The sequence below is a fragment of the Phascolarctos cinereus genome, unplaced genomic scaffold (genome assembly GCF_003287225.1).
Source record: "Phascolarctos cinereus isolate Bilbo 61053 unplaced genomic scaffold, phaCin_HiC Scaffold_1;HRSCAF=81, whole genome shotgun sequence".
In the NCBI taxonomy this organism is placed as follows: domain Eukaryota; kingdom Metazoa; phylum Chordata; class Mammalia; order Diprotodontia; family Phascolarctidae; genus Phascolarctos; species Phascolarctos cinereus.
This window is the reverse complement of record NW_027555514.1, coordinates 1,800,300-1,827,863: the sequence shown is the minus strand read 5'-3', so window position 1 is coordinate 1,827,863 and position 27,564 is coordinate 1,800,300. Positions and strand designations below refer to the sequence as shown.

At 54.2% G+C, this 27,564-nt stretch overlaps 1 protein-coding gene across 4 annotated transcripts in view; it reads left to right on the top strand.

Moving 5' to 3' along the window:
• COL28A1 (collagen type XXVIII alpha 1 chain) overlaps positions 1-24,457 on the top strand; it is an 81,774-nt gene extending 57,317 nt beyond the window's left edge. The window contains exons 26-37 of one of the 4 annotated variants that reach the window (XM_021000067.2): positions 1,754-1,822; positions 3,541-3,609; positions 6,479-6,547; positions 7,120-7,200; positions 7,288-7,323; positions 8,485-8,521; positions 9,401-9,955; positions 12,804-12,961; positions 19,215-19,419; positions 21,589-21,763; positions 22,338-22,382; positions 24,009-24,457. In XM_021000067.2, coding sequence (XP_020855726.1) covers positions 1,754-1,822; positions 3,541-3,609; positions 6,479-6,547; positions 7,120-7,200; positions 7,288-7,323; positions 8,485-8,521; positions 9,401-9,955; positions 12,804-12,961; positions 19,215-19,419; positions 21,589-21,761 — 1,452 coding nt within the window. In that variant the 3' untranslated portion in view covers positions 21,762-21,763; positions 22,338-22,382; positions 24,009-24,457. Of the gene's footprint in view, positions 1-1,753; positions 1,823-3,540; positions 3,610-6,478; positions 6,548-7,119; positions 7,201-7,287; positions 7,324-8,484; positions 8,522-9,400; positions 9,956-12,803; positions 12,962-19,214; positions 19,420-21,588; positions 21,764-22,337; positions 23,563-24,008 lie in introns of those variants that run through there. The other 3 variants (XM_021000066.2, XM_021000071.2, XM_021000073.2) reach the window with 3 other exon arrangements.
• The last annotated feature ends 3,107 nt before the right edge of the window (positions 24,458-27,564 follow it).

Sequence of the window (27,564 nt, the reverse complement as noted above, 5' to 3'; positions counted from 1 at the left end):
ATGCCCAAGGCACAAACCCCAAAGAAGAGAAAACCTCTAAAATACTGACCAGCAAAGCCTCAAAGGAAAACATAGCTAACCAGCAAGATCAATTTAAATTCCTAGAAGAAATGATGTAGCCAATTTTTAAGAGTCAAAATAATGTTACAAACGAAATGAGAACAGTATGGGAAAGAACTAGAAAAAGAAACGAGAGATTGGGAGGGCAGACTTGGGAGGAGAATTAATAGCTTGGCAGAGGCTCCGGACAGAAGTGCTACATCAGACCACAAGAAATAGGAAGACTAAATCAAGATGAGAATTAATAATAATAACAACTAACATTTCTATAGTGCCTACCCCGTACTTTACAATTATCTGTTTGGATCCTCACAACAACCCAGGGAAGGAGGGGCTATTACTATCTCCATTTTACAGATGAGGAAACTGAGGTGAACACAAGGTAGTGACTTGCCCAGGGTCACAAAGCCAGTGAGTGTCTGAGGCCAGGTTTGAACTCAGGTCTTCCTGAATCCAGGGCTGGCACCCTCTTCACTGTGACACCCGCTGCCCCAATCAAAATTCTGGCGCTTTCCCTCTGCGATGATCTCTGGTCTGTCCCATCAGCAGCTTGTTTGTGACCTCGCCCACTAGACTCTAAGCTTCCTGAGAGTAGTGCCTGTCCTCTGCCTTCCTGTGAGCCCTTGCACTTAGCGCAGCGCCTGACACATAGCGGGAGTCTGATCGATGCACGTTGCCGAGGCTTGGCTAGCATGGGACGGTAGACAGAGTCCTGGCTTTGCAGTCCGCAGCCATGGTTTCCAATCTCACTGTTCACTGTCTGGGTCATCTTGGACAACTCCATGCACCCTTCTGGGTTTCAGGCTCCTCATATGTGAAGTGCCCTCCTAGCTCTCAGTCTGTGGATCCTGGTCAGCCGATGTCTAGCCTCACCTGTCTGGTGTTCTGGGGGCAAGATCTGAGTACCAGTGACTTCATGGTTGCCCTGAACCATGTTTCCTAATGTGGAGCTCCACAGCCTTGTTAAGCCCAGGTGCTTTCTGAATAGGCCCAGGAGTCTGTCAAACAGGATGGGGCTGGTCAAAGGGGGAGGCAATTAGAGAAGGTAGGAGCCCAGGGGAAAGTCCATCTGACCCTCCAGCCCAGTCCTCATTTCAGGATAGGATTGGAGGAGTTGGTGTGTGAGGGAGCAGCCTGGCTTACCCATCCTTCCTACAAAGAGCCCAGTGTCCAGTAACCAATGGTTTTCTGCATTGCCTCTTCTTCTCTGCCCGCCCCTGTCCCCAGGGCAGCTGTCCACCTGGTGCTGCAGGGGAGTCCTTGTGCACGCAGGAAGGACTGCATCCAGGAGGCTGAGGAAGGGGATGCAGAAAGCGCACAAGAAGGGATCTAAAAAATATTCCCTTTCCCTAAATGTAGCATGAACCTGTAACAACAATAACAGACCTATTTGATTTGGTCCAGCTCAGGCTCTGCGTTGTTTGTGTGATTTAAAAGTGACAAGGATGCTCTGCAGCCGTATTGAGGGTGGATGCTGAGTGGGAAGGGGTTGGGCTGGTTGGACTGGGCATGGAGACAGAAATGTTTAATGGGCAAACAGCCATCAGAGCTTGAGTAACCAGCACCTCAAAGCGGGACAGAACCTTAGCCCGAGGGCTTAAAGATGTCTTTTGGCCTGAAGTAAGTACTGTGTTATGAACTTGGCTTTGTCAAGAGATATGCAAATGTCTCTCTGTACTTGGTGTCTTTTCAGGGAGAACCTGGTGGGAGAGGCCCTCCTGGACCCTCTGGACCTCGGGGCATAGGAAGCCAGGGACCAAAGGTCAGCATTTGGGCAATCTGGGTGCTGAGGGAAGAGTAGTTTGGACTTTCCCCAGGTGCTTTCCTCCTGTTAGGAGCTTTATCTGTTAATTCTTAGAGAAAGTGGACTTGGAGATTCTCCCTCGACTGGCCCCTCCCCCCGGAGCTTTAGTGAAATGACACTGAAGCTCCAGTGAGTCCAGGCCCCTTTAAGCAAATTGGTTGTAGTGGCAAAGATGCGGTCAAAATGATGCCTTCATTGGCTGGATTTGGTTTCTAAGGCAACTGCTGAGGGCCCCTGGAGGAAGGAGGAGGAGGAAGGGGCCTTTTGCATTGGCTTCCACTGGGGAGTGGCCAAAGGTGCTAAGCCCAGTCGGCTCCTGAGAAAGGCCAGTGCAGTTAGCCTGTCACACTGGCCCCAGAGATGGTCAGTATCACAGGCCCTGCCACCACCCCAACCAGGGATAAGGGGGAGGGTATAGACAGACAGAGGAGGGCAAGGGCAGAGACCGAGAGACAGAGAAAGAGACAGAGAAGGACAAACACAGAGGCAAAGACAGAGAGAGAGAGAGACAGAGGCAGAAATAGACGCAGAGACAGAGAGGGGGAAGAGAGAAGCAGAGATAGAGACAAAGACAGAGAGAGAGAGAGAGAGAGACAGAGGCAGACACAAGAGAGGATAGGAAAGCAGGGGAGGGGGGGAATAGAGATGCAGGGGAGGGGAGCTCTCTTTTCTTCCCTTTCCTTCGTTTTTTATCCACCCAGCAAGGCTGAACAGGATCAGGCTTTCTCTGTCTTGTCACAGAACAGTCACTGAGCCTGGCACAGCAGTGCTGGGGGCCTTCAGTTACCAGGCAACCACAGAGGCCTCTCTTTCCCCAACCACCCCCCAAAGCCAAATAGCTGGGGTTCTTATTCCATAAGAAGTAGTACAGGTCTCAGTGTGTGCATAAGTGTGTATAAGTCCATTTGTGTGTGTGTGTGTGTGAATAGCTAAGTAGCCTCAAGAACACACACTCTGGTGAGAAAATCCATTCAAAGGGAGCTTGATGCACAGAGAGCTGGCTCTGGAGGGGGTGAGCTCCCCATCCCAGGAGAGGCCAGATGTTCAGCCCTTGGTGCCCTCAAAGGCCTGAGGAGGCCTTGAAGGTCCCTTCCCCCTCAGAGATGCTGTGACCGTTGCATTTTCTCAGATATCCAGGCCACGCCTGCCTCCCCGCCTGTTCATAGGTCCCAGGCCTGGCCTCCCTGCTCCTCCCCATGCCTCCCCATGGCAGGTCTTCAAGTACTTGAAGCCAGCCACCAGGGCCTCTGTCTCAGCCTTCCTTTTTCCAGATTAAACATCCACAGCCTTCTTAACAGATCATTCTATAGTGTGGGCTGGAGGCTCTTCCAGTGTGGGAGTGTTGAGGGGGTGGATATGGAGGGAGGGTGAGTCTCCCATTAAAAAGGAAATCCCTCCCCTCCTGCCCAGTTAGGCCTTATCAGTCCATTACATTTTAGTGTGAATAACCCTTTCCTGGGAGCAAGCCCTTGTAGGGGAAGGGGAGAATGTGAGGACCCTGGATGCCCAGCACAGACAGTGGGGGTGAGAAGCGCTGCAAAGGGAGGCTGAGGGCAGGGTCTTGCCTTGTTCCCAGTGGTTCCTTGGCTTGTCCTGATCAGAGCTCAGGACAGTGTTGGGGAGGGGGGCTTAGAGGGCAGCGTGTTTCTTGACCTCTTACCCTTTCTCTCTAATAGGGCTCCCTTGGTCAGAAAGGTTTGCCTGGGCCCCCCGGCCCCCCAGGCTATGGCACACAGGGTGCAAAGGTGAGTGAGCAGGGCATGCCTCCTGCCTGGGCACTTTCCCAGGGCCCAAGGAGATGGGCATGGGGGGCTGCAGGAATGAAGGCTAGACACCGGCCCTAAGCAGGACTGGAGCAACCTGACTTGGAAAAGGAACACCACCTTTAGGTGAGACACAAGCTGCTTAGTGGATACCCAGCCGGCAGCTTGTGAGTGGTTCCAGGTTGCCACCCCACGAACTCATGCTGAGGAGGCCTGCCTTGGAATCGAAGCCTCAGTGGCCTAGTGGTGCCCTGCCCCCAAGCTGATCTCAGTATCTGGGGCCTTTTCAGTTACTGAGGTCTCTAGAACCCCAGCAGAAGTGATAGCCCTTGGCGATGGCTCCCGTTTTGTGGGGTGGGGTCTTAAGACAATTATCCACATACTGATGATCAAATATTTAGCCTGGAAACATTAAATGAGAGGGGGATGTGTTTTACCACCCCCCCCAAGGCTGAATGACCTGACTTCCTGTCTGAGTTGATTTAGCAAATATTGATGGAGAAACCCCCAACACCCGGCCCTTGGGGAGCCACAATTCATCTGCGTAGAGAAGGGATAAACCCCAGGAAGGTCAAACTTCAAAAAAAAAAATCCTTAAGTAACAATACAGAGTTCTGTGTCACAGCCTAGAACACGATGAATTATCCAATGAGTGATACAGTCAGCAAGGACTTATTAAGAACAGCCGTGGGAGCCAGACAGAGACAGATGGAGGGCCATGCTCCGATCAAGGCAGCCGCCCTGTGGGGCCAACGTGACCGTGGTCATGCATGGCTCCCAACTCGTCTGTTGGATTGATGCTGGCACACAGCTTGGGCCTTTCTTTGCTCTCAAGGCTTCCTCAGCACAGTGCCTGGTATACAGGCAGTGATCTATAAATGCACGCTGACTGACTTCTTGATGGTCCCAGCTTTCTCCTCCTTAGGCCACTGCCTCTTCAGTGATCCCCTTTCTGGCCTCCCCCGCTCTGTCCACAAGCTCAGCCTGTGTCCCTGATGCTGAGCACAGACCCTCCCCAGAGTCTGCGGCTCTGCGCTCTCTTCCTTAGCCTCTTACCTTGCACTCCCATCTTCACTGACATTTATACAGCACCAACTGTGTGCCAAACAACTCCCGATTCTGATCCTATTGGCTCCTTAGCTCCTGCCCCCCTGCCTCAGGCCTGGGCTTTCTCAGAGGTCAGCCCTCCCTCCTGCCTCTCAGGATCGGATCTGCCGGCCCACCCCCCAATTCCTGTGATGCTCAGGCCATCCCCGTTCTCCCCCTTTGCTGTCTTCTCTCCCTGGGCCTCTCCCCCCTCCCAGCCCCTTGCCGACTGTGCCCCTGAAGGTCCAGTACGTTTTCTCTCTTTCTGCTCTCCTCTGTCCACAGTCATGCCCCCGAGGTCGCTCTGCTCCAGTGGCCTCACTCGTGAAGAGGTGTGGTCAGCTCCCCACGGGGCAGCCTGCCCTGGCTCTGGCCTCGTTGCAGGCCCTGCTGATCATCACTTCCAGGCGAGCCTGGGGCTGACCTCTCCTCCCAGCCTCACCTCTCTGCTTCTGTCATGGGCACCAGCACCTCCTAGGCCCCAACCTGAGTCGCTCTGACCCCCTCTCATTCTCTGGGGGAGCGGCCGGGATGCTAGCGCTCACCCTCAGTTACTCAGATGGGTTCCTTCCTGGCCTTCTGGCCTCCTCATTTCTTGTTTCCTGCACCTCCCTGCCAGATAAAGTTCCCTCTGTCACGGCTGTCATTCTGTTACTACCCCACGCTCAGACACCTTCAATGGCCTCTCCTTCCCCCCCCACTGCCCCCAAGGCAAAGTCTAGACTCCTTAGCCAGTCTGGAGGTGGGAATGCCAGGGACTAATCCTGCCTTAGACGCCTACTCACTTGTGGCCCTGGGCAAACTGCCTCAGTTTCCTCATTGGTAAAATGAGGGCTTGGCCTCCATGGCCTCCATGCTCCCTTCCAGGGCCCCCATCTTACAGATGAGAGAACTGAGGCCTTAGAAAGGCCGGGAGTGAGGGGCTGAGCTGGGAGGGGCTTCCCTCCCTGAGCTAAGAGAGCGGACAGTATGCTAGCTGCCTGCCCCATCAGGGGGCCTGACATGGAGAGGAGAGCAGGGCGCAGTCAGCGGCAAACAGCTTCAGTCAGGGAGACTCCACGCCAGAGACTTGTCCATGTTCTCGTGAAAAAGAATCAAGTGAGAGATCATGTGGAAAGGCCACCATTATCACTCCCCTCATTCTCAAAATCCTTCCCCCATCAGAAGAGGCAGCTGTGGGGGAACCTGGGGAAGCAGGAGCAGGGAGGGCAGGAAATGCACAGGGGAAGGGGGGAGCAGGTCTCCCTGAGCCTTAGGGAGGGACGGGCACAAGTGAGTCAGTCAAGCACATGGAGACCTGCTGAGGTACAGAGGGGGGATCTGCTAGGACACAGAGGGAGATCAACTGAGTTATACATGGAGATCTTCTGAGGTACAGAGGAGGGAATCTGTTGGGTCACATGAGAGATCTGCTGGGTCACAGAGGGGGATCTGCTGGGACACAGGGGGATCTTCTCAGGTACAGAGGGGGATCTGTTGAGACATAGAGAGGGATCTGCTAGCACACATTGGGAGATCAATTAAGTTATACATGGAGATCTTCTGAGGCATAGAGGAGGGACCTCTTGGGCCACATGAGGGATCTTCTGGGTCCCAGAGGGGGATCAACTGAGTTATACATGGAGATCTGCTAGGACATGGGGATCTGCTGGGTCACAGTGGGAGGATCTGCTGGGCACACAGGGGATCTACTGAGTTCCCCAGGAGGACCTGCCCGCCTTTTCAGAGAATGGGGAGAAAACGTGTTCTTGCTGTGTTCTTGCAGGGGGAGCAGGGCCCCCAGGGCCCTCAGGGGCAGAAGGGTGCCATGGGCCATGGCCTGCCTGGCCAAAAGGTAAGTGTCGGCCACTGGATCCATGGCTTCTTTTCCTGATCTTTTTTCTTTACATTTTAGAAAACCTCCCAGGCCTGATCTGGAGATGCCTCCCTTTCCAAAACTCCTTCCAAACTCCATCCGGCCCTTCGGAGTCAGAACCTGGGAAAGAGGGGAGTAGGAGGAAGGAGGGAGGGAGACAGAGACAGAGAGATGGTGGGGAGGGAGAGACAGACACAGAGACAGAGAGACAGAGGCAGACACAGAGAGAGGGAGACAGAGACAGAGAGAGGCCTACATCCCTGTCTGGGCAGGACCATGATAGGCCAGGCTCTGGGCCAGGGCATCTCAGAGACACTGTCTGATCCACGGGTGGGTGCCCCGGCTCCCACATCTACGAATCATCCTGGAAGTCGACGTGGGCACGCGAGAAGGGAAAACAAGCCATGCCAGTGTGGTGTGGTCTTGTGCACATGAAGGAGGCCCTCGGGCCAAGAGGCTGCCTGCAGGGACTCTGGCTTTAGAGTTGCTCTTATCAGGGTTAGCACCTCCCTGTCCTGCTATGACTGTTGTGTCTCTGCTGTGTTGATCAGGGTGAGCCCGGCAGCCAAGGGGACATGGGGAAGAAAGGAGACCAGGGCGAGATCGGCGAGCCTGGAGCCCCAGGAAGACAGGCAAGCTAGTTTGGGGGCCTCGTGGGCCTGTTTCTTAGTAAAAAGTGTGCAGTGTGTGCTCATGGTTACTGTCTTCTTGCTCCCTAGGGCCTGCCAGGACCCAAAGGGGACCTTGGACTCACTGTGAGTATCTGCGCTCATTCCCAAGGTGGGGTGGCCATGTTGCCTTTACAAAGCCGTGGGCTTACTGTTATGCTTCACCCCCCCCAGCCCCCTTACCACAAATGGCCTATGGGTCCTAACATTACTCTGGAGGCACTGGGAGTCTGGTGTAAATGTGGAAAGGAAGCCCAAATCCTGCGCCTCTAAGAAGTGCCATGGAGGGCAGCTCAGATCCTAACTAGGACAGAGAGACTGGGCTTTGTCCCCGGGCGCTGATGGTGACAGGGTGCTGGGAGCACTTGAAGGCGTTCAGCTTCCTAGAAAGCCCCGATTAGCAATTATCCTTAGGTGAAATAATAAGCTACCAAACTAGGCTTCTGGTTCCCCAGCACCCCAAACCATAGCTGCACCCCAGGTGCATTCTCCCCACCCCTCTCTGCCTGGCTGACCCCTCTCCTCCAGCAGCTATGATCCGTCTCTAGAGGTTCCTCCCTTTCTAAGGAGGTCTGACCCTGTTATCCCTGAAGAGCAGCCTCCTGGTTCCAGGCATGACTGAGGCCTAGCACTCTGGCTGGAACAAGGCAGGGGACTGTTCTCCCACCTTCCAAGGAGCCCGTGGGGGTTGGCAAAGATGTTCCCAGGCATGGCTAAGCAGGGTGCGAGCCTGACCTAGAGAATAGCACGTGGACTACAGTTTGATTGACAGCCACTCAAAGGCCCCTCACCAGGCCCCCCTCCCCTCTGCCCAGCACAGCAGGCCTAGGAACTGTGGAAGCCTGGGGAGGGCGGCAAGGTCACCAGAGGCAATGGGCCTCAGTTGGATGGCGTGAGGACAGTGCCCGAAACTCACGGGCAGGGCTCTGACGGGTTCATGATATGGTGAGATTGCCAGGGGACCCGTGTACATGCACACACAACACAGTATACATATGGACATAACACTGTGCCCATAAGTACAATACAGTGCGATGCACATACAACACGTGTACATGTGGATGCGACAATGCATGTACACACACAACACATTGCACACACATAACATGCATGGACACGTGACACGAGTGCTTGCACATGCATGTGCACAGGCGCTCAGGCCTGTGTTGGTGGTAACTCCAGCTGCCGGCAGAGCTGTGTCTATACCTTTGGAACAAATGATTGTTTTCTCTTTTTTTTTCCTTCCAGAGAGAAGAAATTATCAAACTGCTGATTGAAATATGTGGTAAGATTTGAAATGGGGAATGAAGCAATAACTCGTTTTCCGATATTCACATGAGCAGCTGTTGGTGGAATAGAGCACTGAGCCTGGAGTCAGGAAGACCTGAGTTCAAATCCAGCCTCAGAGAGTTACCAGCTGTGTGACCCTGAGCAAGTCACTTAACCCTCGTGGGCTTCTGTTTGCTCATCTGTAAAATGGAGATAATAATAACACCTGCCTCCCAGGATCGTTGGGAGGGTCAGAGGACAGGAGAGCCCAGTCCTGGGCCTGGCACTTAGTTAACCTCATTTGAATAGCAGCTATTATTATTATTAACAACAGTGTGGATAGATTCCTCCCTAGCCCACAACACTGCCCTAGGGCTAGGCCCAGAGCCTGGGGCTCCCCCTGACAGGTCAGTGATAGACACGCCTGGCAGAAAGTGGCTGGAGGCCCTGGGATTGAGCCCAGCTGAGCCCGCAGGGGTTCCACGACCTGTAGTACGGCATGTATTGGGGGGGTGGATAGGGAGCAGCCTGGGCCTTGCCCCACATCCTTTGTTCTGGGTCCCCCATCCTTACCAACCTGCCCTGTGATACTCATTCACAGCCTCTCTGAGCTGCACCCTCGGGGAGTATCTAGTCGAGGGCCAGAGGCTCAGCCAACGGTGGGGGGTGGGGACACTCCCAGGGCTCTGGGCTGCACCATCAGGCAGCATCCAGTCCAGGGCCAGAGGCTCAGCTAGCCAGGGGGACTGTGGGCTGCACCATTGGGCAATGTCCAGAGCCAGAGGCTTGGCCGGCCGGGGGTGGGGGGCAGCTCTGGGCTCCCAGGGCCAGGGGTCCTGAGGGCTTTCTCTCCCAGCTGCCCAGGAGGCTCACCTATACCATCCTGGTCTTGCAGGCTGTGGGGCCAAGTGTAGGGAGAGTCCCTTGGAGCTGGTGTTCGTGATTGACAGCTCCGAGAGTGTGGGGCCAGAGAACTTCCAACTCATCAAAGACTTTGTCAAGAAGCTCATTGAGCGTGTGGCCATGGAGCACGCCAGTGCCCGCATGGGCCTCATCAACTACAGTCACAAAGTGGAGGTGGTGGCCGACCTTAAGCACTTCTCCGGCAAGGACCGCCTCTGGAGCACCGTGGACGCCATGCCGTACCTGGGGGAAGGCACCTACACGGCTTCCGCGCTACATGTGGCCAACACCATGTTCCAGTCTGCCAGGCCTTCGGTGAGGAAGGTGGCCTTGGTCATCACTGATGGGCAAGCGGACACCCGTGACGAGTTGAACCTGGAGCAGGTGGTGAAGAAGGCCAATGCCTCCAGTGTAGAGGTCTTTGTGATCGGCGTGGTGAAGGAGAATGACCCCAACTTTGAGGTCTTCCGCCTAGAAATGGACCTGATTGCCACAGACCCTGACAGTGAGCATGTCTACCAGATCGATGACTTCCTAACCCTCCCAGGTAAGGGGAGCCTAAGCCTGCACCCCATCTTCTCCCCACTGCCCCAGCCAGGGAGGCATGCCCATGATCCCCAAGGAATTCCCTCCCCAGAAGGGAGTTGGGAAAGCCAGGAGAGAGAGGGCTGGAAGCTCCTTAGGGGAAGGCACTGCTTGGTTCCTGCCTTTGCTGCCCCGGTACCCAGTATGGGGCCTGGTAGACAGTAGGTGCTTAATAAGTGCTTGCCTTGTAGCCATTTTCTAAAGACTCCCAGAGATGGGGAACTCATTACCTCCAAAGGCAGCTGATTCCACTTTGCCTTGAAAGGAGCTGATGTTAGCACCTTGTACCTTCCCCAGAGCTCCTAGCCCTGGCCTGTGTTGCCAAGCAGGACCAGGGCCCTCCCCTACTGGCACAAGGTCCATGCCCAAGGCTGCCAGGCTTGAAGCCTTTCCCTGTGTTTGGCCCTGTAGCTCCTGGTGCTGGCTGCACTCCGGGCCATGCCCTGCGCCTACTTGTCATCTGTGCGGGCACATTGGGAGGTGCCTTGCTTTATCTTAGCTTGGGCCATTGCCAGCCCCAGGAACACTGACAGGGCCCCTCCTCATTCACCCCCAGAGCCTGGTGAGCCAGCAGGGGAAACATGATGCCAGGGCCTCCCTGGAGCGGGCCATGCCATGCCTGCCCAGCAGGGAGTGGGCAGGACTTCCAAAGGACAAGGACTGCCTCAGGCTCTGGGCTCCGGAGACGAGCTGACAAACCCAGTGAGAGTCACAGGTGGCACCAAGGGGCAGGGACTCAGCCACGGTCACACAGCCAGTGTCCCCCTCAAGATTAGGTCTCCTGACTTCCCACCACAGTACACAGCCTTCTACACACCTGGGAGGAAGGGAGGGAAGGAGGAAGAGCCCCAGCGCACAAAAGACCACAAATCCCCTGTGAACTCTGGGGAAGTGGCTGGCCAATGATCCACCGTGCCAGCCACTCATGTCAAACAAAGCATGCCCTGCCCAGCCCCTGAACCAACCATGCCCACAGATGACAGGCTGAGCCGCCCACTCTGGGAGACAAAGCCATACTTCCTAGCTACCTGCCCACGCTAATGTCAGATGGGAGGCTCTCACCTGGATGTCTGCCTGCAAGGTGAGGTCAGGTGAGCTGCCTTCGGGCCATCCTCGGATGTCACCAATGCCCAGACTCTAAGAGGAGGGAATCAAGAAAAATCCACAGCCACAGTCTGTGGCCCGTGGCCTGGGAAGGTCCTGGGAGAATGGACACTCCTTGAGGCCAGGCCTGGGGGGAGCCCAAAAAGAAAGTTCATCTGGGGCCAGATTTGCTCCTAGCTGGGGATGTGGCCTTGGGTAAAGAAGCGCTTTCAACTCTCTGGGCATTGAAAGCCTTCTCAGAGTCTGGTCCTCACAACAACCCTGGGATGTTGGTTATATCTCCATTTTACAGCTGAAAAAATGGAGGCAGACAGGTGAAGTGACTTGTCCAGGGTCACATTGCCAGGAAGTGTCAGAGACTGGATTTGAATTCAGGCCTTCCTGACTCTGAGGCTGGCACTCCATCCACTGAGCTACCAGCTCGGATAGAGGGCTACCTTGTAGGTTTAATATCAAGTGTGTTTTATTCGGGAATCCATGCAGCTGAGGCTGCTTTCAGCCCTATTCCTCACCCCGCCAGGGATCCTGTTTGATGCTATCTTCCCTCAGCAGTGGTCTGAGGCCTGGACCTTCTCCTTTTCCTGGGGCCCCCCATCCCAGCCACACACACATCAAACCCCTCTCGTGGCATCTCCTCTTCCTTGCAGCCCAGTGGTCACTGGTTTGTCCCAGCTTAAGCAATGCCCGGGGTTCCTCACCTTTTGTATGTTGTGGGTCGCTTGGGCAGTCTGGTGAGGCCTACAGACAACCCCTTCTCAAAATCCTTCTTTTTCCTTTTTAGTATTTTATTTTTCCCCTTTACATGTAAAAAACATTTTTCACATTCATTCTTAAAACTTTGAGTTCCAAATTCTCCCCCTTTCTCTCTCATTGAGAAGGCAAACAATTTAATATAGGCTCTACATGTGTAGTCATGCAAAACATTTCTGTAACAGTCATGGTATGAAAGAAAACATAGACCAAAAAAAAAACCCTCAAGAAAAACAAAGGAAGTAAAAAAAAAAAGCGTGCTTCAGTCTGTATTCAGATCCTGTCAGTTCTTTCTCTGGGCATATTTCATCGTAAGTCCTTCAGGATTGTCTTGGGTTGTTGTATTGCTGAGAAGAGCTAAGTCACTCGCAGCACAATATTGCTGTTACTTTGTACACAGTACATGTCACTTTGTATCAGCCCATGCAAGTCTTTCCCATAGTATCCCACCATAAACACGTATCACAACTTGATCAGCCATTCCCCGACTAATGGTCATCCCCTCAGTTTCTAATTCTTTGCCCCCAGAAAAGAGCTGCTATAAATAAAGTCTCATTTTAAATGCATAGAATAAACTACATTGGGTTGCAAAGCAAACCTGTTTTACTGACATAGGGTGAGCAGAATATCTCGTGTCCCTGAGGAAAAGTGTCTTCAAGATCTCATCCCAAACAAAGGCCAGAGACGTGGGAGTCATGGACATTCAGAGCCCACGAGGCTGGGGTGGGGGTTAGCTAGAGCCCTCAGCCACCAGGGCAGGCGTTCCACAAATCCTTCTGGACCAAGGCAGTCTGCTCCTTGGGAAGGAGGCCTTCTTGACTGGCGAGGTCGTTGGGGGACTTCCTCCCTCCCCCTTCACCAGTCTGAGACATGTAGCCTGGAAGGCTGAGGAGGAAGGGGCCAGCCACCTTCAGGGGGTCAGCCTCGTGTCTTAAGTCTCCCATTTCTCTTGGCAGCCCTGGAGGACAAATTGCTCCAAAAAATCTGTGAGGACTTTAACTCTTACCTCGACCAGATTCTGGGCTCCTCAGTTCTTCATTCTGGATTTGGTACTAAGCTAAGAGGAACTGTGGCCACCCCCACAGAGCTAGAGGAGCTGGAGAGCGCCGAGTCGGTAAGTTAGCACCTTCCCAAGTGGAAAGCGTGGGACCAGCCTTCTCGTCTGGTGGAGGACCAGATTCCAGCTCTGCTGCCTCTTCCCTGTGTGACCCTGGGCAAGTCACTTCTTGGCCTCAGTTCCCCCATCTGGGAGAAATGAGTGGGCTGTGCTCCGTGGCTTCTGGGGTGCTGCTGCTAGGTCTATGTAGATTGCAGGTGATGTGGTTTTGTAATTCTACCTTCTTCAGAGGCCAGCCCCTCCCGCTCCCCACTTCCCCTCCACAGTTACCTTCTGTCTGTGTGGAACTCCTTGAAGGCACGGACTGTGGATTTGCCTTTCTTTGCACCCCCGGTACTTAGCATAGTGCCTAGGTGGTCTACTGACTGATTCTGTCGGTGCCTTGAAGCTTAGCTCTGCTGAGGTTATCCTGAGCAGACCTTGAGATGCCAAATGATCACGAGCATTTATTAAGCACCGACTGTGTGCCAGTCCCCATGATAGGTGCTTCCTATAGGAAGGCAAAGCATGACCTGGCCCTGGCCCTCAGGGATCTTCCATTCTACCTAATGCCCAGGTGAATAAAAGCTGGCCCCCAGGCAGCTGGTGCAGCAGAATGTCAGCTGCTTGAGGGGTGGGGTCCTGGGTCTGAGCTGCTCTTTGTGTGCTTGCTTTGAAAAGAGTGACAGCCGTCCATTTCCTCCGATTGTGTGAGTGGTGACTACATTAAATGAGGCAGGGGGTACATTTGTGCAGGGTCACAGTCACACAGCAGCCCAGGGCTGGATACCCGAGGGGGATTCTTGCTCAGGTGCAGGCTGGCTGCCTAGCCTTGGTGAGATGAGCTCACTGGCATCATTCCCAAGCATCCTGACCCTCCTCTTCTCTCCCACCACACTTCCTCTCCACCTCTCATCTCCTGGGCCCTCTGGCTCCCAGACCTCTCTCATGGATGTCTGTCCATCCCCTGCCCCTCTCCCATCTGCCTGTCCTGTGAGAGGCCTTGGAATACAAGTGAGAAAAATGTGCCTGTCCTCAGGAAGCTTTTGCTCTACCAACAAATGTGTGTTGGATCAGAATGGTTCCAATGGGAGCCTCCACGTGCACTGTAAGATGCTCAAAGGACAGGGTGGCTGCTCTCTCTGAGGGATCCCCAGCCACTCCTGCATGGAACAACCTTGCTGGGGCATTGGAGCAAGCCTGGCCCAACGGCTCCTGGGGGGCTCCCACCTGGGTGCCTAAGGCCTCTGGCCAGGATCCTCACAAACTCTTCCTGCTTTTCTCTGTGGGAGCAGAAGCAAGCCCACCATCCAGGTGGTGGGGGTCTCAAGGACTGCTCCCTCCTCAGTGCTGCCTCCTGGTGTCTGTGGCCCCCAGAGACCAAGCTATCCTGGGCAGATGCATCATGAAAGGCAATCAGGGAGTGAGGGTTTGCAAGATGAGCTCCTGGGATGGGAAGTGAGGGTGTCCAGGCTGTTATTTCTGGAACATCTGTGCTTGTTTACTCCTGATGTGATAAGCAGAGACCTGGTGGGGAGCATGAGGGACCCTAGGGAAGACGTGCTAACCCTAACCCTCGTCTCAGACCCTCTGTGCAGAGCAGCCCAGCTCAGGACTATCTGACACGCCTCAATGAGTCCATCCTTCAGAAACCGAGAAACCAGCAAGGGCCACATCCTCTTCTGGCCTGAGTTCTGACCAAAAGGGAGGACATCATGGCAGGGGTGCAAATGATGGAACCTGGGGACAGGGGGAGGGAATTTGGGAGCAAAACTGGGAGGTGACTCACCTGTCCCAGAGGTTTGGGAAAACCGATTTCAGAGGGCTCCAGGAAAGGACGAGCAGGATCTAAAATTCTCATGGAGAAGGAAGTCGGCCAGGAGGAGCACCAAGGGAAAGGACTCTGATGAGCAGAAAGAAGGGGAGTTGTCTAGAAACGTCTAGTTCCTCCAGGCCTGTCCTTGGCACAAGTCCACAGCGCTTGAGCTCTCAATATCGGCCCCGGGCTCCCCAGCTCAACCCCACCTCTCCCTGCTCTGGGGTCATGGGCAAGCCTCCTCTCAGGTGACGTGGGCTTGATGGCTCTCAAATGGCACCTCTGGTGGAGCCAGGTTTCTCAGGAGAACTTGCATGTCTAAGCAAATTTCATATTGGAATGGCAGGGTTTCTTCGCTGAGAGGGGACTTTAGACATCAGTCAGCCAGCCAGTCACTAGCATTCCTTAAGGACCTACTGCATGTCAGGCACTGGGCTAAGTTCTAGGGATACAAAGAAAGGCAAAAACCAGTCCCTGCCCTCAAGGAGCTCACGGTCCAATGAGGAGACAACAGGCAAACACCTATGTACAGACAAGATCAAGAGAGAAGAAAGGGGGAAGAATGGGCAGAGGGAAGGCTCTAACGCTGGGGCAGCCACTGGGGGGTGCTGGGGGGCTTTCTGGTACCTTTGCCACAGCTTGGAGATCAATTCCCCTCCCCCCAAATTTGGGTGGAACTGTCGTTGGCTGCACTGTGCTAATGGAAGGTTTTCTTCAGATAATGAGGATTTTATTGTGATTATACATGTACATACAACATGTATGTGTGTCTGTGCGTTCCCCTATCCTCCTGGGGATCTCAGGCAATCATGGGGCTTAGGGTGGGGCCATTTCTTGTCTTGGGGCTGCTTGGGGAGGTGACTGTCTGGGGCAAATGCCCCACTTTAGGAAAAAAAAGGATCCCAGGTAACTTGGTAAGGAAAGTGAACGAGACATAACAGAGAGACGTGCCAGGTCCATCTGCCCACACAGACAGACAGGTGGGGTCACTTCCTGCATGAAGTCACTGGGGTCAATGCACCAGGGAGGACAGTGGTGTCAATAGCATGGAGCAGTTATGTCCTAGAGAGGTGGCCTCAGGGACTGTTGATGGGTCTAGAATGGCCTGGGGGCAGGACCTTCTCCCCCCCCCCAACCCCCTGCTCTGTCTTAACCAGGCCTCCCCCTTCCATCAGGGATGATGGGTCAGAGTGGCCCAGGTCTGGGCGACCTCCCTCCCCAAGCACAGAGATGCTGCTGCCCTGGCCTGAACCCCAGTTAAGACTCAGGGTGCAAGGGGGAAGGGGCACACCATTGCTGTCCCCTTGGCAGCTGGGGGGGAAGAGACCCTGCTCCTCTCCTTTCCCCCTTCAGCCACGGGGAAGGACTGGCCAGCAGCACTGGCCTGCAGCAAAGCAGTGTGGGGCTGGGCGTCCAGAGCCAGCTGGGACCTGGGGCCGCTGCCAACCAGCTGTGGGGTGGACGCACATCTTCTTATCGTAGAATCACAGTCCTTTAGAGCTGCAAGAGACCCTAGGATAAAGTGGAGTGACTCAGCCAAGATTCCTCAGCCCACTGGGGCAAAGTCTCCTGAGACCTTGTCCTCTTCAGCAGGGCTCTGGACCTCTGGGAAGCTGCTGGATGGCTATGGCTAGGGGAACCAGCTGAAGGGCCTAAAAACCCTTGCAGAGTGAAGGCCCCCAGATACGGGGCATGGGGATGGGCCGAGAGCCTCAAGGCTGAGCGTAGGGGTGTGTGGTCAGTCAGGGTGGACACCCCTGAAGAGGAAGGGCATGGAGTCGCCTGGCAGCCCGCACACCCAGTCCCCACCCACAGCCAGCCATGGGCACATGAGGCCAGGTCTCGTCTTCATGGAGTTTGTGCCATACGTTCTGGGTAATGACATTTGGTGGGGGGATGGTGGGACAGGTGTCCCTGGCTCTCTGGGCCTCTGCTCCCATTTTGGGGGCATGTTTCTTTCAAAGTTCAGTTCACTGAGCTCCCTGCGTGCCCATATCAGCCTTTTAGACGATCCCTGTTTGGAATCATCCTCTTTGTGCCTTGAGAAAGTCATTCTGGGGAGCTTCCCTCTGCCCAGACTTCCCTGGCAGGAACCTAGTGCTTGCCGCACTCCACTTATGTTTCCTCAGAAGTGGCCTCTTCCCAAGTCTTGGGCTCCCCTCTGACGGGGCCCAGCTTCCCTCTTCTCCTTTCTCACAAACCGTGCATGGCACAGGGGCTCCCTGGCAAGGATCCCATTGCTGCGCCTGGAGCTGCCACCTCCTTCCAATTCATGCTGAGAATCAGAGCCAGCAGAAGAAGGCCAACGGTCCCATCGTGGCCGCAGCCTGGAATCCCTGGGCTTGCAGAGGCTCTGTTTCCTCAGTTTCTCTTCCATTTCCTCTGTGTGTCCCAGGGGTCTCTTGTGCAGTAGGTTGTGGCTACATCCTGCTCACCTCCACATGATTCTGGGCCCTGGATTTCTTGACATGAAGAGGTCTTCTTCACAAACGTGCTGCCCTCCCCCCTTCCCAAGCACCTGTCCTATTTCTTTTATGAGGTGCACTCTTCCAGGACCACGTGCTGACCATTTGCCTTGTCCCCCTAGTCTAGGCGATACCTATAAGATTAATCAGGACTTTGGCTTTTTTAGTATCTCTAGCTCACCCCGCCCATTGCCTGCATTTTGTGCGCTCCTACTTAGAATTGCAAGTCCAAAGGCTTCATCACTGGCCCTTCCTTGAAGTGTGTATCTTGTGAGCACCTGCCTGCTTCCAGTGATTAGGTGAGACTCAGTGTGGAGGTAGAGGAAGGGGAGAGCCCAGCAGGGGCTGAGGTTTGGAGCTCTTACTAAGCATTTCATCTACAGTTCTTTTTCCTGATCCATTCATCTCTACGTCACTTTCCTTTACAAGTGTATCCCTCTTCTTCCGCTCCCTAGAGACATAGCCCTTGTAAAGAAGGACCAAAAGAAGAGAGGACAAAAGCAAGTGAGCGCAATTAACCGGTGCGTCCACTGGGTCTGAGCGAGGGCACCATCTTGCACACCATCGTCTGTTGCGCAGAAGGGATTGTCTTCCTGGTTCTGCTGACTTCCTTTTGCATCTGTTCAGAGAAGCCTTCCCAGGCTTGTCCTCGCTCACAGGGCCATAATGTTCTGGCCTGTCTACTACCTCTGCATGGCCCAACCAGTCTCCCTTTGAAGAACATCTACTTGGCTACTGGTCCTTGAGCATTTTCACTTGTGACAACAGCAGCAGATGGTCACACCCAATGCTCATTTTAAAACACTTTTGAAATGCTAGCATTCTATCAAATGGGGCAGCTAGGTGGCTCAGTAGATAGAGCACAGGGCCCAGAGGAGGAAAACCTGAGTTCAAATCTGGCCTCAGACAGTTATTAGCTATGTGACCCTGGGCAAGTCACTCGACCCTGTTTGTCTCAGTTTCCTGATCTGTAAAATGAGCTCGAGAAGGAAACGGCAAATTACTCCATTATCTTTGCCAAGAAAACCCCATATGGGGCCACAAAGAGTCAGACACAACTGAAAATGACTGACCTACAATAACAACAAATTCCATTAAAAGTACACACAAAATTTTCTGGACCCTACCATCCATGGGGTTTTCTTGGCAAAGATAGGTTTGCCATTTCCTTCTCCAGTGGATTCAGGCAAATTAAGTGACTTGCTCAGGGTCACAAAGTTAGTCAGATCTGAAGCTAGATTTGAACTCAGGTCTTCCTGACTCCAGGCCCAACACTCTATCCATTGAGCTGCCTCTGAGGAGAGATACACCCAGCTCTCCTGCTGAAGCCACATTCTGGAGCCAAAGACTATCTTTCCTGGGTCTTCAGTAGCTCTGACTACCGTGGGGAGAGGAGTGACAGCACTGGACAGTGGCTTCAGGGCTGGGCTAGAAGCAGAAGTGCCAGTTTCTCAGGTCTGGGGCCTGGGGTTTGAGGGGAGGTGACGGTGGTCTGCCTTGCCTGGGACACTTGCCTGCCCTGTTGGTGTTAGCGGTGGTAGGGATGGGTCACATTCCTAGATGATGACTGGAGGGGCCAGGTCTGGAAGCAGAGCTGGTGGTCAAGTGATATGAAGGCTGTCATGGAAGTAGGATTGACAAGTCATAATGACTCTGAAAATGGGGCACAGGGGAGGGAGCTGAGCAAAGGGTCACTCCTGGGCCCTCTCCCTTCTTTCCATCTTGTGCCCTCGAACCCTGTCTTCCTGGGAGGCACTTGGGCTGGAGGCAGGGCTTGGAGAGCTGGCACCTCAGGCTCTGGGGATAGTACCCCCAAGAGGGGTCTCTCCTGTGCCATCTTTGTCCTGCCAGCTGCTATAGTGTGGGGCTGGCCCAGAGACGATGCCTGTAAGTGGTCACTGATTGATGGGGGCAGGAGAGGTGTCAAGGACAGAGGCATTGAAAGCTCCCTGGAGCAGGGAGCATCGGGACTGACTCAGTTTTCCTGTAGCTCAGTCCTCCAGGAGCCCAGGACGAAGGACCCGGCCTTTTCCCGTCCCTCAGGAGTGAAGTCCCTGCTGTGACGACGCCAAGCAACGTGCCTGTGGACCACAGACAGTCAGTCGGCCCCTTGGACGGTGGCGGGACACAGGAGGAGGACGCTAGCACCCGTCAGCCCATTTTTGTTGCGGCCACCCCCAAGACTGCACGCCGAGGTGAGAAGGCTGACTAGTGACGCGCTCCTCCCTTTCCTCATCTATAAAACAAGCAATGATGTCTAGACCTGCTAATGTTCTAAAGTGTCTCAGACTGAATGGGACTGGGAGGGGGAGCAGTGTATTCACCTCTCCTCTCTTAGCGGGTTGAGCAGACCACCATCTTCTGATTTCTCCATGTATGGCCTGGAGTTTGGGTTAGGGCCACGAGGTTAGGACACCTGGCATCTGGTTCCCGGAACCCCAGAATCTCTCCGAGGCCACCCCAGACCAGGCCCCATGTGAACATCGTCCCCAACATAAGGGCATCGAGCCTCTCTTTGAGAACCCCAGGGAGGAGACCCCAACCAGCCCCTTGGGACAGCTCTCATCGTCAGCGAGATTGCCTTGGCCTCCAGGTGTGGGGAGTGAGAGCAACAGAGAAGGAGGTGTTAGGGTCGGTGGAGGACCGGCTCTCGGACCCTTGGGGCGCCGCTTTGCCTCTCCACTTCAGCTTCTTGTCTGTGGGATGATGCAGAACAGGGGCTCCCAGAGAATGGAGCCGGAGGCCCCCTGCCCCATCGCGCAGGAAGGCCAGCACAATATCGTCATCACCGTTGTCATGGCCATTGTTGGGCTATGCCCTGAATCAGGTTCGTTCCTGTCTCCCTGGAGAGGAGCTGCCCCCTAGACTGTCTCACTGGTTCACCTTTGCAAACATTCCCCACCACTACGGGGCGTTTCTTGTCCCGTCCTCCTCCTCCTCTCAAAGCAGGGACTGATGAGGTGTGAGGAGGACTCAGCTGGTCCCAGGCCTCAGACAGACAGCTTAAACACATTAATCTTCCTATGCGCTTTTGGAGCATTAGAGTAGAATTGGAAGCTTCTAGATGAAAGCCTACAAGGCCTATGAGCCCAAGACAGCTATGGAAACAGGAATACTTTTGTCAAAGAGGAAGAAGAGGGTTGGTAGATGTCAAGACAGAGGAGGGAGAAGACAAAAACCCACAGATGAGCTCTGGGAGTCCCTACGCTACAAAAGTGAACCCTCAATTCTGACCCCATAAATAAACCATAGTGGGACGACAGCGGCCTGGACAAGACGGCTAATGTCCCACAGTTGTGTGGACACCTCATTACCCTAACACAGGAAGAAGCTGTCTTTGATAGATTTCCCTCTATAGAGTGTTGCCTCATAGTACTGACTCCCATTTATGTGAAAGGAAAAGCCCGCCCAAGTCTAGAGACTCAGCAGAAGAAACCGAAAATAGATGAGAAGGAGATGAGGGGCCTGTCTCCTGGGAACCTCCTGGAATTGTCCCAAAGGTGCTTCCCCAGACATCACACCCTTTGCATTCGATTGCAGAGAGCTACCTCTATTGGACCCCATTTGATCCCTAACCCTCTCAGACTCTTAACTCTGACCCCAGCCAGATGATACAGTGGACAGAGCGCTTGGGCCTGTAATTAAAAAGACCTGAGCTCAAATCTGGCCTCGGATACTTACTGGCTGTATGACCCCGGGCAAGTCACTCAATCTCTATCTGACTCCATTTCCTCAACTGCAAATGGAGGTAATAATAACACTCCCTCCCAGGGATGTTTTGGGGTTCAGATGAGGTAATACTGTAAAGTGCATAGCACAGTGCCTGACACACAGTAGGTGCTTAATAAATGCTTGTTTCCTGGACCCTAATTCCAAACTAATGCCTTGGCCCTTAGGAAGACTTTAATCAGTGTTTTCTCTGGCTCTATAGTGGTCGAAGGGCTTTCCTTATTCACCCTCTGTGAGGCAGAGCATGTGGATATTGTCATTAATTGGCATTATTTGTGGAGCCATAGAGAAGTGGGGCCACTTACTCAGAATCACACAGCTAGCAAATGAGCACTGGTATCAGATTCGAACCCAGGTCACGCTCCACTTCCTTTTAGTGTGAGCACACCTCACGCACTCATTCTGTGCTCATGTGTGCAGGAAGCCCTCACAGCCCTTGCTAAGTTAACGAAGGGACTGACCCACTTGGGGTCTAGCTTATGCTCCCCAAGTGCCCCATCCTGTGTTCAGCCTTTTAAACCCCCTACTAAGAGCCAAGTCGCTTCCTCCAGCTGTCTTCCAAGAACGACCTGCTTCTATCCCCTGGTCTATAGAGGAAACTCAAAGCTAACTCGCTGCATTTCGGGCCCCCCCAGATCCCCGGTGCCTGGAGGCCCTGAGACCCGGAGACTGTGGGGAGTACGTCGTCCGGTGGTATTACGATAAGGAGGTGGATGCGTGTGCCCGCTTCTGGTACGGCGGCTGCGGAGGCACCAGCAACCGGTTCAACAGTGAACGGGAATGTCGCAAAGCCTGCGTTCAAGGATGAAGGTGAGCGTACCTGGCTCTCTGCCACCCTGCTTCTGCCTAAGACACAGCCAAGCCCAGAGTGGAGCCTGGAGCCCTTGGCCCACTCGCAACCAGGATGGTCTTATCTTGGCCAAGAGGATTCTGGGCCCTGCCCATCCCTGACTCTTGTTTCTCTGCACCCTTCCCCGCTCCAGGGCACCCAATCCCTGGAGCACCCTCCCAGGAGGCAGAAGGAAGAGCGTGTTGCAAGGGTGCTGGATGCCCAAAGTGCCACCGGGGCCACGTGGGTGTTCTGGAAGTGGGACCTCCCCCCCCCCTTGACATTGATAACTGAACTTCCACCGTGGGCTCTCTCTGTTTGTAGTGTCAGGAGCCCAGTCTCCAAAGCCCCAGACTCTCATCAGCTTGTGTGACCCTCAGCAAATCACTAACTTCTTCCTTCCTCAGTTTCCTGTAATGGAAAGTGGGGATAATAATAGCCTCTACCTCCCCAGCTTGTTGTGAGATAATCTGAGATAGGACGCATTGAGAGGCTTAGCCCAGGGCCTGGCACGTGGCAGGCACTTGGCAAGCTTGTCCCCTTCCTTCTTTCCAGCACTCGGCCAGAGAAGGCTTCTCAGGAGTGGTGAGGAGGCTCATGGTGAGGACTTCTGGGAGACGGGCCATTCCCCACACCAGAGGACACTGCATTCATCTTCCTTCCTGCATGCCTGCCTGCTTGCTTCCCTTGACGTCGCCCGCATGCGTGTCTTTCTTGGCACGTGACCACAAGCTAAACGCACATCTGTCTAACCTCCTGAATCTAGGGTCCTAGAAGCCGGGTCCTGGTCCTCCCTCTTCCCCCTCCTACCTCTCACTCCAGCCTGGCATTTTCCCTGCTTACAGAGCAGGGATTATTAGCAGTCAGAATGTGGCCAAGCAGAGACAGCAGGCGGCCGCAGATGGCTGTGGGGTCAAGGGGTTCATATTGAGAAGGTTCCCCTTGGTCAAAAAAGACTAGCTTGGGACAGATTCTATCTTATCTTGACAGGAAAGAAGCCAAGCTCCGAGTGTGTGTGTGTGCGTGCATGTGTGTGTGGTATGTGTGTGTGTGTGTCCATCCTCCAGAGTGCACTGTAAGGGTCAGGTGGGGGTGGGAGTGCTTACTGATGCTCTGTCCCTACAGAACTTTCTGAAGGGGATGCAGGGTGGGGGACATTGGTTTCTCCCCTCCCCCTCCTGCCTCCCTACCCTTAGAGAGTCATGGACTCACTAGCATCACCCGTGGGGACGTTGTTGGAGGTTACAGGATAAGATGAGGCATAACCCTGAAAGACCAACACCCTCTGGATGGGACCACTGGGTTGGGAAGGCAGATGTTTGTTCTCTCTCCCTTTGTCATTAAGATGGAGGTGGAGGAGGGGCGCTAGTTCTGGGCTGTCAGTCACCAGACTGAGGCTGAACGCCGTCACAAGCATCACCCCGTGTGTCGGACTGTCTGTCCCAGCCTCATCTTCCCTCTCTCTGAATTCAGGGGACGCTTCCCCCTGGTCTCTGAACTACAAATCCTGGCTCTGGAGGAAGCAGGGGCGGGCACAGCGCTCTGCCAGCTTCTGGAGCAGACATGTCCCTCCCTAAAAAACAAGGCTGGACATTCTGGCGGGGCGGGGGAGCATTCATTAGACCGATGAGCTCCAGCTTGATCAGAGCAGGATTTTCACTGACCGGGGTGACGGATTCCCATTGGCGATGCTCCTAAATGTCCCGGTTGCTTCGGCTGCTGCTCTGATGGATGTCTGTGTGAGCATTAAATACGTACTCTTTGGCCGCGACTACCACCAGCACCTATGGACTGTCCTCCCTTCTTGTCGCTGTAACCCCGTTGCCTAGCACAGCACAGAGCACTCAGTAGTGCTGAATTCAGTGAAGGGGAGAGCATTTGGAATACTCAAGGGTAGCATTCATCCCACAGAATGGTAACCACGCCGTGGGGTGGCTTCTCCATGAAAGATCAATGGTGGCACCTCAGCCACGCAGGCTGAGATGGCCTGGATGGACAGGTCACAATCTGCCCTGGGGGTCGGAGGGGCTACGCACACTAGGGATCTCACAGATCCATCCGTGCGGGCAGAGCATTGCTTCCTGGCCCTTGGAGCAGGGGCTCAGAGCTCCTTCTCTGGAGCAGTCACCGTGGAAGGAGGGGAGCTCAGCATGGACCACTGCGGGGAAATTCACGGCTAGGAAGGGATCCTAAAGCAAGCCTTGTCCCCACCCTCTTATTTTACAGGTCAGGAAACTGAGGGTCAGAAAGGGGAGCCACCCCCAGAAAGCAATTTCGCCCCTCAAATATCAGCAGTTTGTATTTCATGCAAATCCACATTGTGATCCCTTGGTGGGGTGGTAATGTCCTCACTGGGGACGCTCATTCCAGTGGTGATGATTGCAGCCTCTTGTGCCCCGCTCAGAGGGAAAACAAAGAAGCCGGAAACCAGGATTGTGGTGTGGACATTGTTAGTGGCCTCCATCCTCTGCTCCTAACTTGGCTACAAGGTGGCACCACAGCACATAGAGTGCTGTTCCCAAGTTCCAATGATGCCCAGACACTCCAGGCTGTGTGACCAGGGGCAGGTCACCGCCTTCTCTCAGCTTTAGCTTCCACATCTGTAGAATGGGGCAGTAGGAGCACTGAGCTCCCAAGGTTTTTTGTGAGGATCAAATGAAGTAGCATTATATAAATTCTGGCTACTACTACCAATTATTTTAATAGTAGTGATGCTATCTGCCAGGGGGAGGATTGTCTGGTGATGGACATCTGAGGGAGGGAGCATGGCACAGCACAGTAATGGCAGAAGCAAGGGGACCTAGAAAGTGACAGGGGAGCCAGGGCCCAGAGCCGGCCGGATCACACTTCCTCTCAGTAATGGGAGGTTTTCGCAGTCGGGCCCAGCTGAAGCCACTGATTTCTTAGCCAGGACCACTGTCAGAGCCCCAGGGGCTCGGCCAAGCTGGCTGTAGAGCAAAAGCTCAGGGTCCCTGTTCCTGTGCCTTTCCCACCACGTTACCCTTGTTCTCTGAGACCTGTGCCCCCTGTGTTCTCTTAGGAGCTCGTGTGGTTATCTATTGGTGATTGCAAATGTAGCCACAGCCAGCTTCCTCGTGACTCCCAGCACCGTAGAGGCTGCCCAGAGGATTGCCAGGGCCTTCTGAAGCTGGGTAGCAATAAGCGGGCTCATGGGCTTGAGCCAGCCAAACAGAATGATGAGAGGGCACTGCCGCACTTCTGGGCTGAGTTCTGTAAGAAGCAGAAACTGTCCAGGCCGCCTGCGTGGCAGCCCAGATCTGCGCCATGTACCCCGTCCACGATCAGTCGGGCAGCCTCCAGCTCCTCACGTCCCAATACAATGTCGGGCTCTGTGCCCACAGAGAGGTGCCCATGGTTCTAGGAGGCAGAGAAGGCTAGGCTGAGCAGGGCAGGGTCTGCTTGCTCCCAGGGCTTGCTGAGGTACCCTCCGGTGATTCTCTGATGGGGATTCCCAAGACCCTCTTGGCCAACACTCCCTGGGGTGCCTGAAACAAGGGACTCTGTCATGAAACCCAGCTATCTTTTCCTAGACAAAAACCAGCCCCTCATGGCCTGGGGGCCATGAGCATTATGTACTCCTCAGGATGTGGGCTAATTTCTAGCAAATGGCTGCGCGCTCCAGTGAACTGGACAGTGAGCAGTGGCTCGGACAATCTCGGTCCTTAGAAGTCACAGAACAAGTCGTTATTCAGGGAAAATAAATCTCTTAGCAGCTTCTGAAAAAAGCAAGAGAGAATCCAACGGTTTGAATGGAGAAATAATACACTTCACTCAAAATCTGACCACCTAAAAATGCACTTCAAGAGCTCATCTGGCCTGCTCCCCCCTGCTAAGCAGGTTCACAATCAGTCAGAGTGGCGATCAGAAATTAGGCAAAGCCACATGAGTCCACCTCTAATGAGGATCAATCACTCAGGATAAATGCCAATCTTCCTGCCCAGAGAGTCCTCTCCATCACACCGGGTGGGGAGTGGAGCCAAAAGGGCCTTTGGAAGGCCCTGTCCCGGGCTCATAGGAGTAAACCTTAGGGCCCCAAAATTCTTCAGGAAAACCCCCAACAGAACAATCCCTGCCCCAGGCAGAGGAGAGGGCATATACACACCGCTAAAGAGACAGTGATGCTGATGGTGACTGCAGCACTCATTGCCTCCCAGGCACTGGGCAAAGCGCTTTAGAAATGTTATTTCAGGGGCAGCTAGGTGGTGCAGGGGATAGAGCACCAGCCCTGGAATCAGGAGGACCTGAATTCCAATCTGACTTCAGACACATAACACTTACCAGCTGTGTGACCCTGAGCAAGTCACTTAACCCCATTGCCTAGCCCCCCTCCAAAAAAAATGTTACTTCATTTGGTCCTCACAAGAAGTGAGGCACTATTTTCATCTCCATTTTATGGTGGAGGAAACTGAGGCAAACAGAGGTTGGGTAATCTGCCCAGCTAGCAAGTCTCTAACGTCAGGTTAGAACTCTGGTCTTAATGCCGGTGATTCCAAGAGGCAGGGAGTAAACCTCCAAAGGGACAAGTGGAGGGCAGTGATCAGAGCAATCTTCATGTGGATGCGACAGCTGCATGCTGAAGGAAGAGGGGTGTTCCAAGAAGCAGAGAAGAGGAGATATATGGATATAGATGTTGGGTGGGGGGAAGAAGGGGAGGGGAAGGAGAGGAGGGGGAGAGGAGATGAGGGAGAGGAGGAAAGGTGAGGAAAAGGTGAGGAAAGGAGGGGTGGGAAGGGGGAGGAAAGGGATGGGAGGGGAGGGATAGGAAGGGAGGGGAAAGGGATGGGAGGGGAGGGGAGGGAGAGGAGAAGAGGGAAAGGGATGGGAGAGGAGGGGAGGGAGAGAAGGGAAGGGGAGGGAGAGGAGGGGAGGGAAGGGGAGGGAAAGGGAAAGGAAGGAGGGGTGGGAAGGGAGGGAAAAGGGATGGGAGGGGAGGGGAGGGGAAAGGAATGTCCTAGGACAGAGGTGGGCACAGGGAGGGGTCAGCTAGAAGGAGCAGACAGACAGGCGGGAGGAGAGCCACATCTGTTCAGCTGCAGGACCCCAAGGAGGAACCAAAAATTCAGGAAAGGGACAGAATTGTGGCGCTGAAAGCTGAGAGAAGCCTGGTAGAAAGAAGGCTGAGAAGGAGCCTGGAGCCAGCCATTGGGTCACCTTGGAGGGAGCGCTTTGATTAGGAGGGAGTGAGCTTGTGATGTCCAAAGCGAGACCTCAGAGCCATGCTGGGGCTAATGTCCGGGGCAGCGACAGGGACACTGGAGAGAGTGCTTGGGCCTGGAGTCAGGAAGACCTGAGTTCAAACACCACCTCAGACACTTAGTAACTGTATTACCCTGGGCAAGTCACTTAACCTCTGTCTGCCTCGGTTTCCTCATCAGTAAAGTGAGCTGGAAAAGGAAGTGGCAAACCAGCCTCAGTATCTTTGCCAAGAAAACTGTTTCCATGGGCGGCAGCAGCATGTTCTGGTCCACAGGGTCACAAAGAGTGGGATGCAACTGAATGAGTGAGCAACAGGCTGATGTCCATAAGGTTCAGTGGGCTGTGACCTCTGGGGGGCCATAAATGGAGAGCAAAGGGAGCCTCCGCACTGGGTAGGACCACCCTGGAAGGACCAGCAGCCTGGAGAGTCTTTAGGGGCCCTGCCTGCCTCAACACAAGCCCCCAGTGGATTCTCCCATCCAGTGGAGCTCCCCTCCCAATGGCTCTCTCTTCTCCAAGGAATCTCCCCTCCCATTCCAGATCTTGTCTAATGACTCTTCAGCAG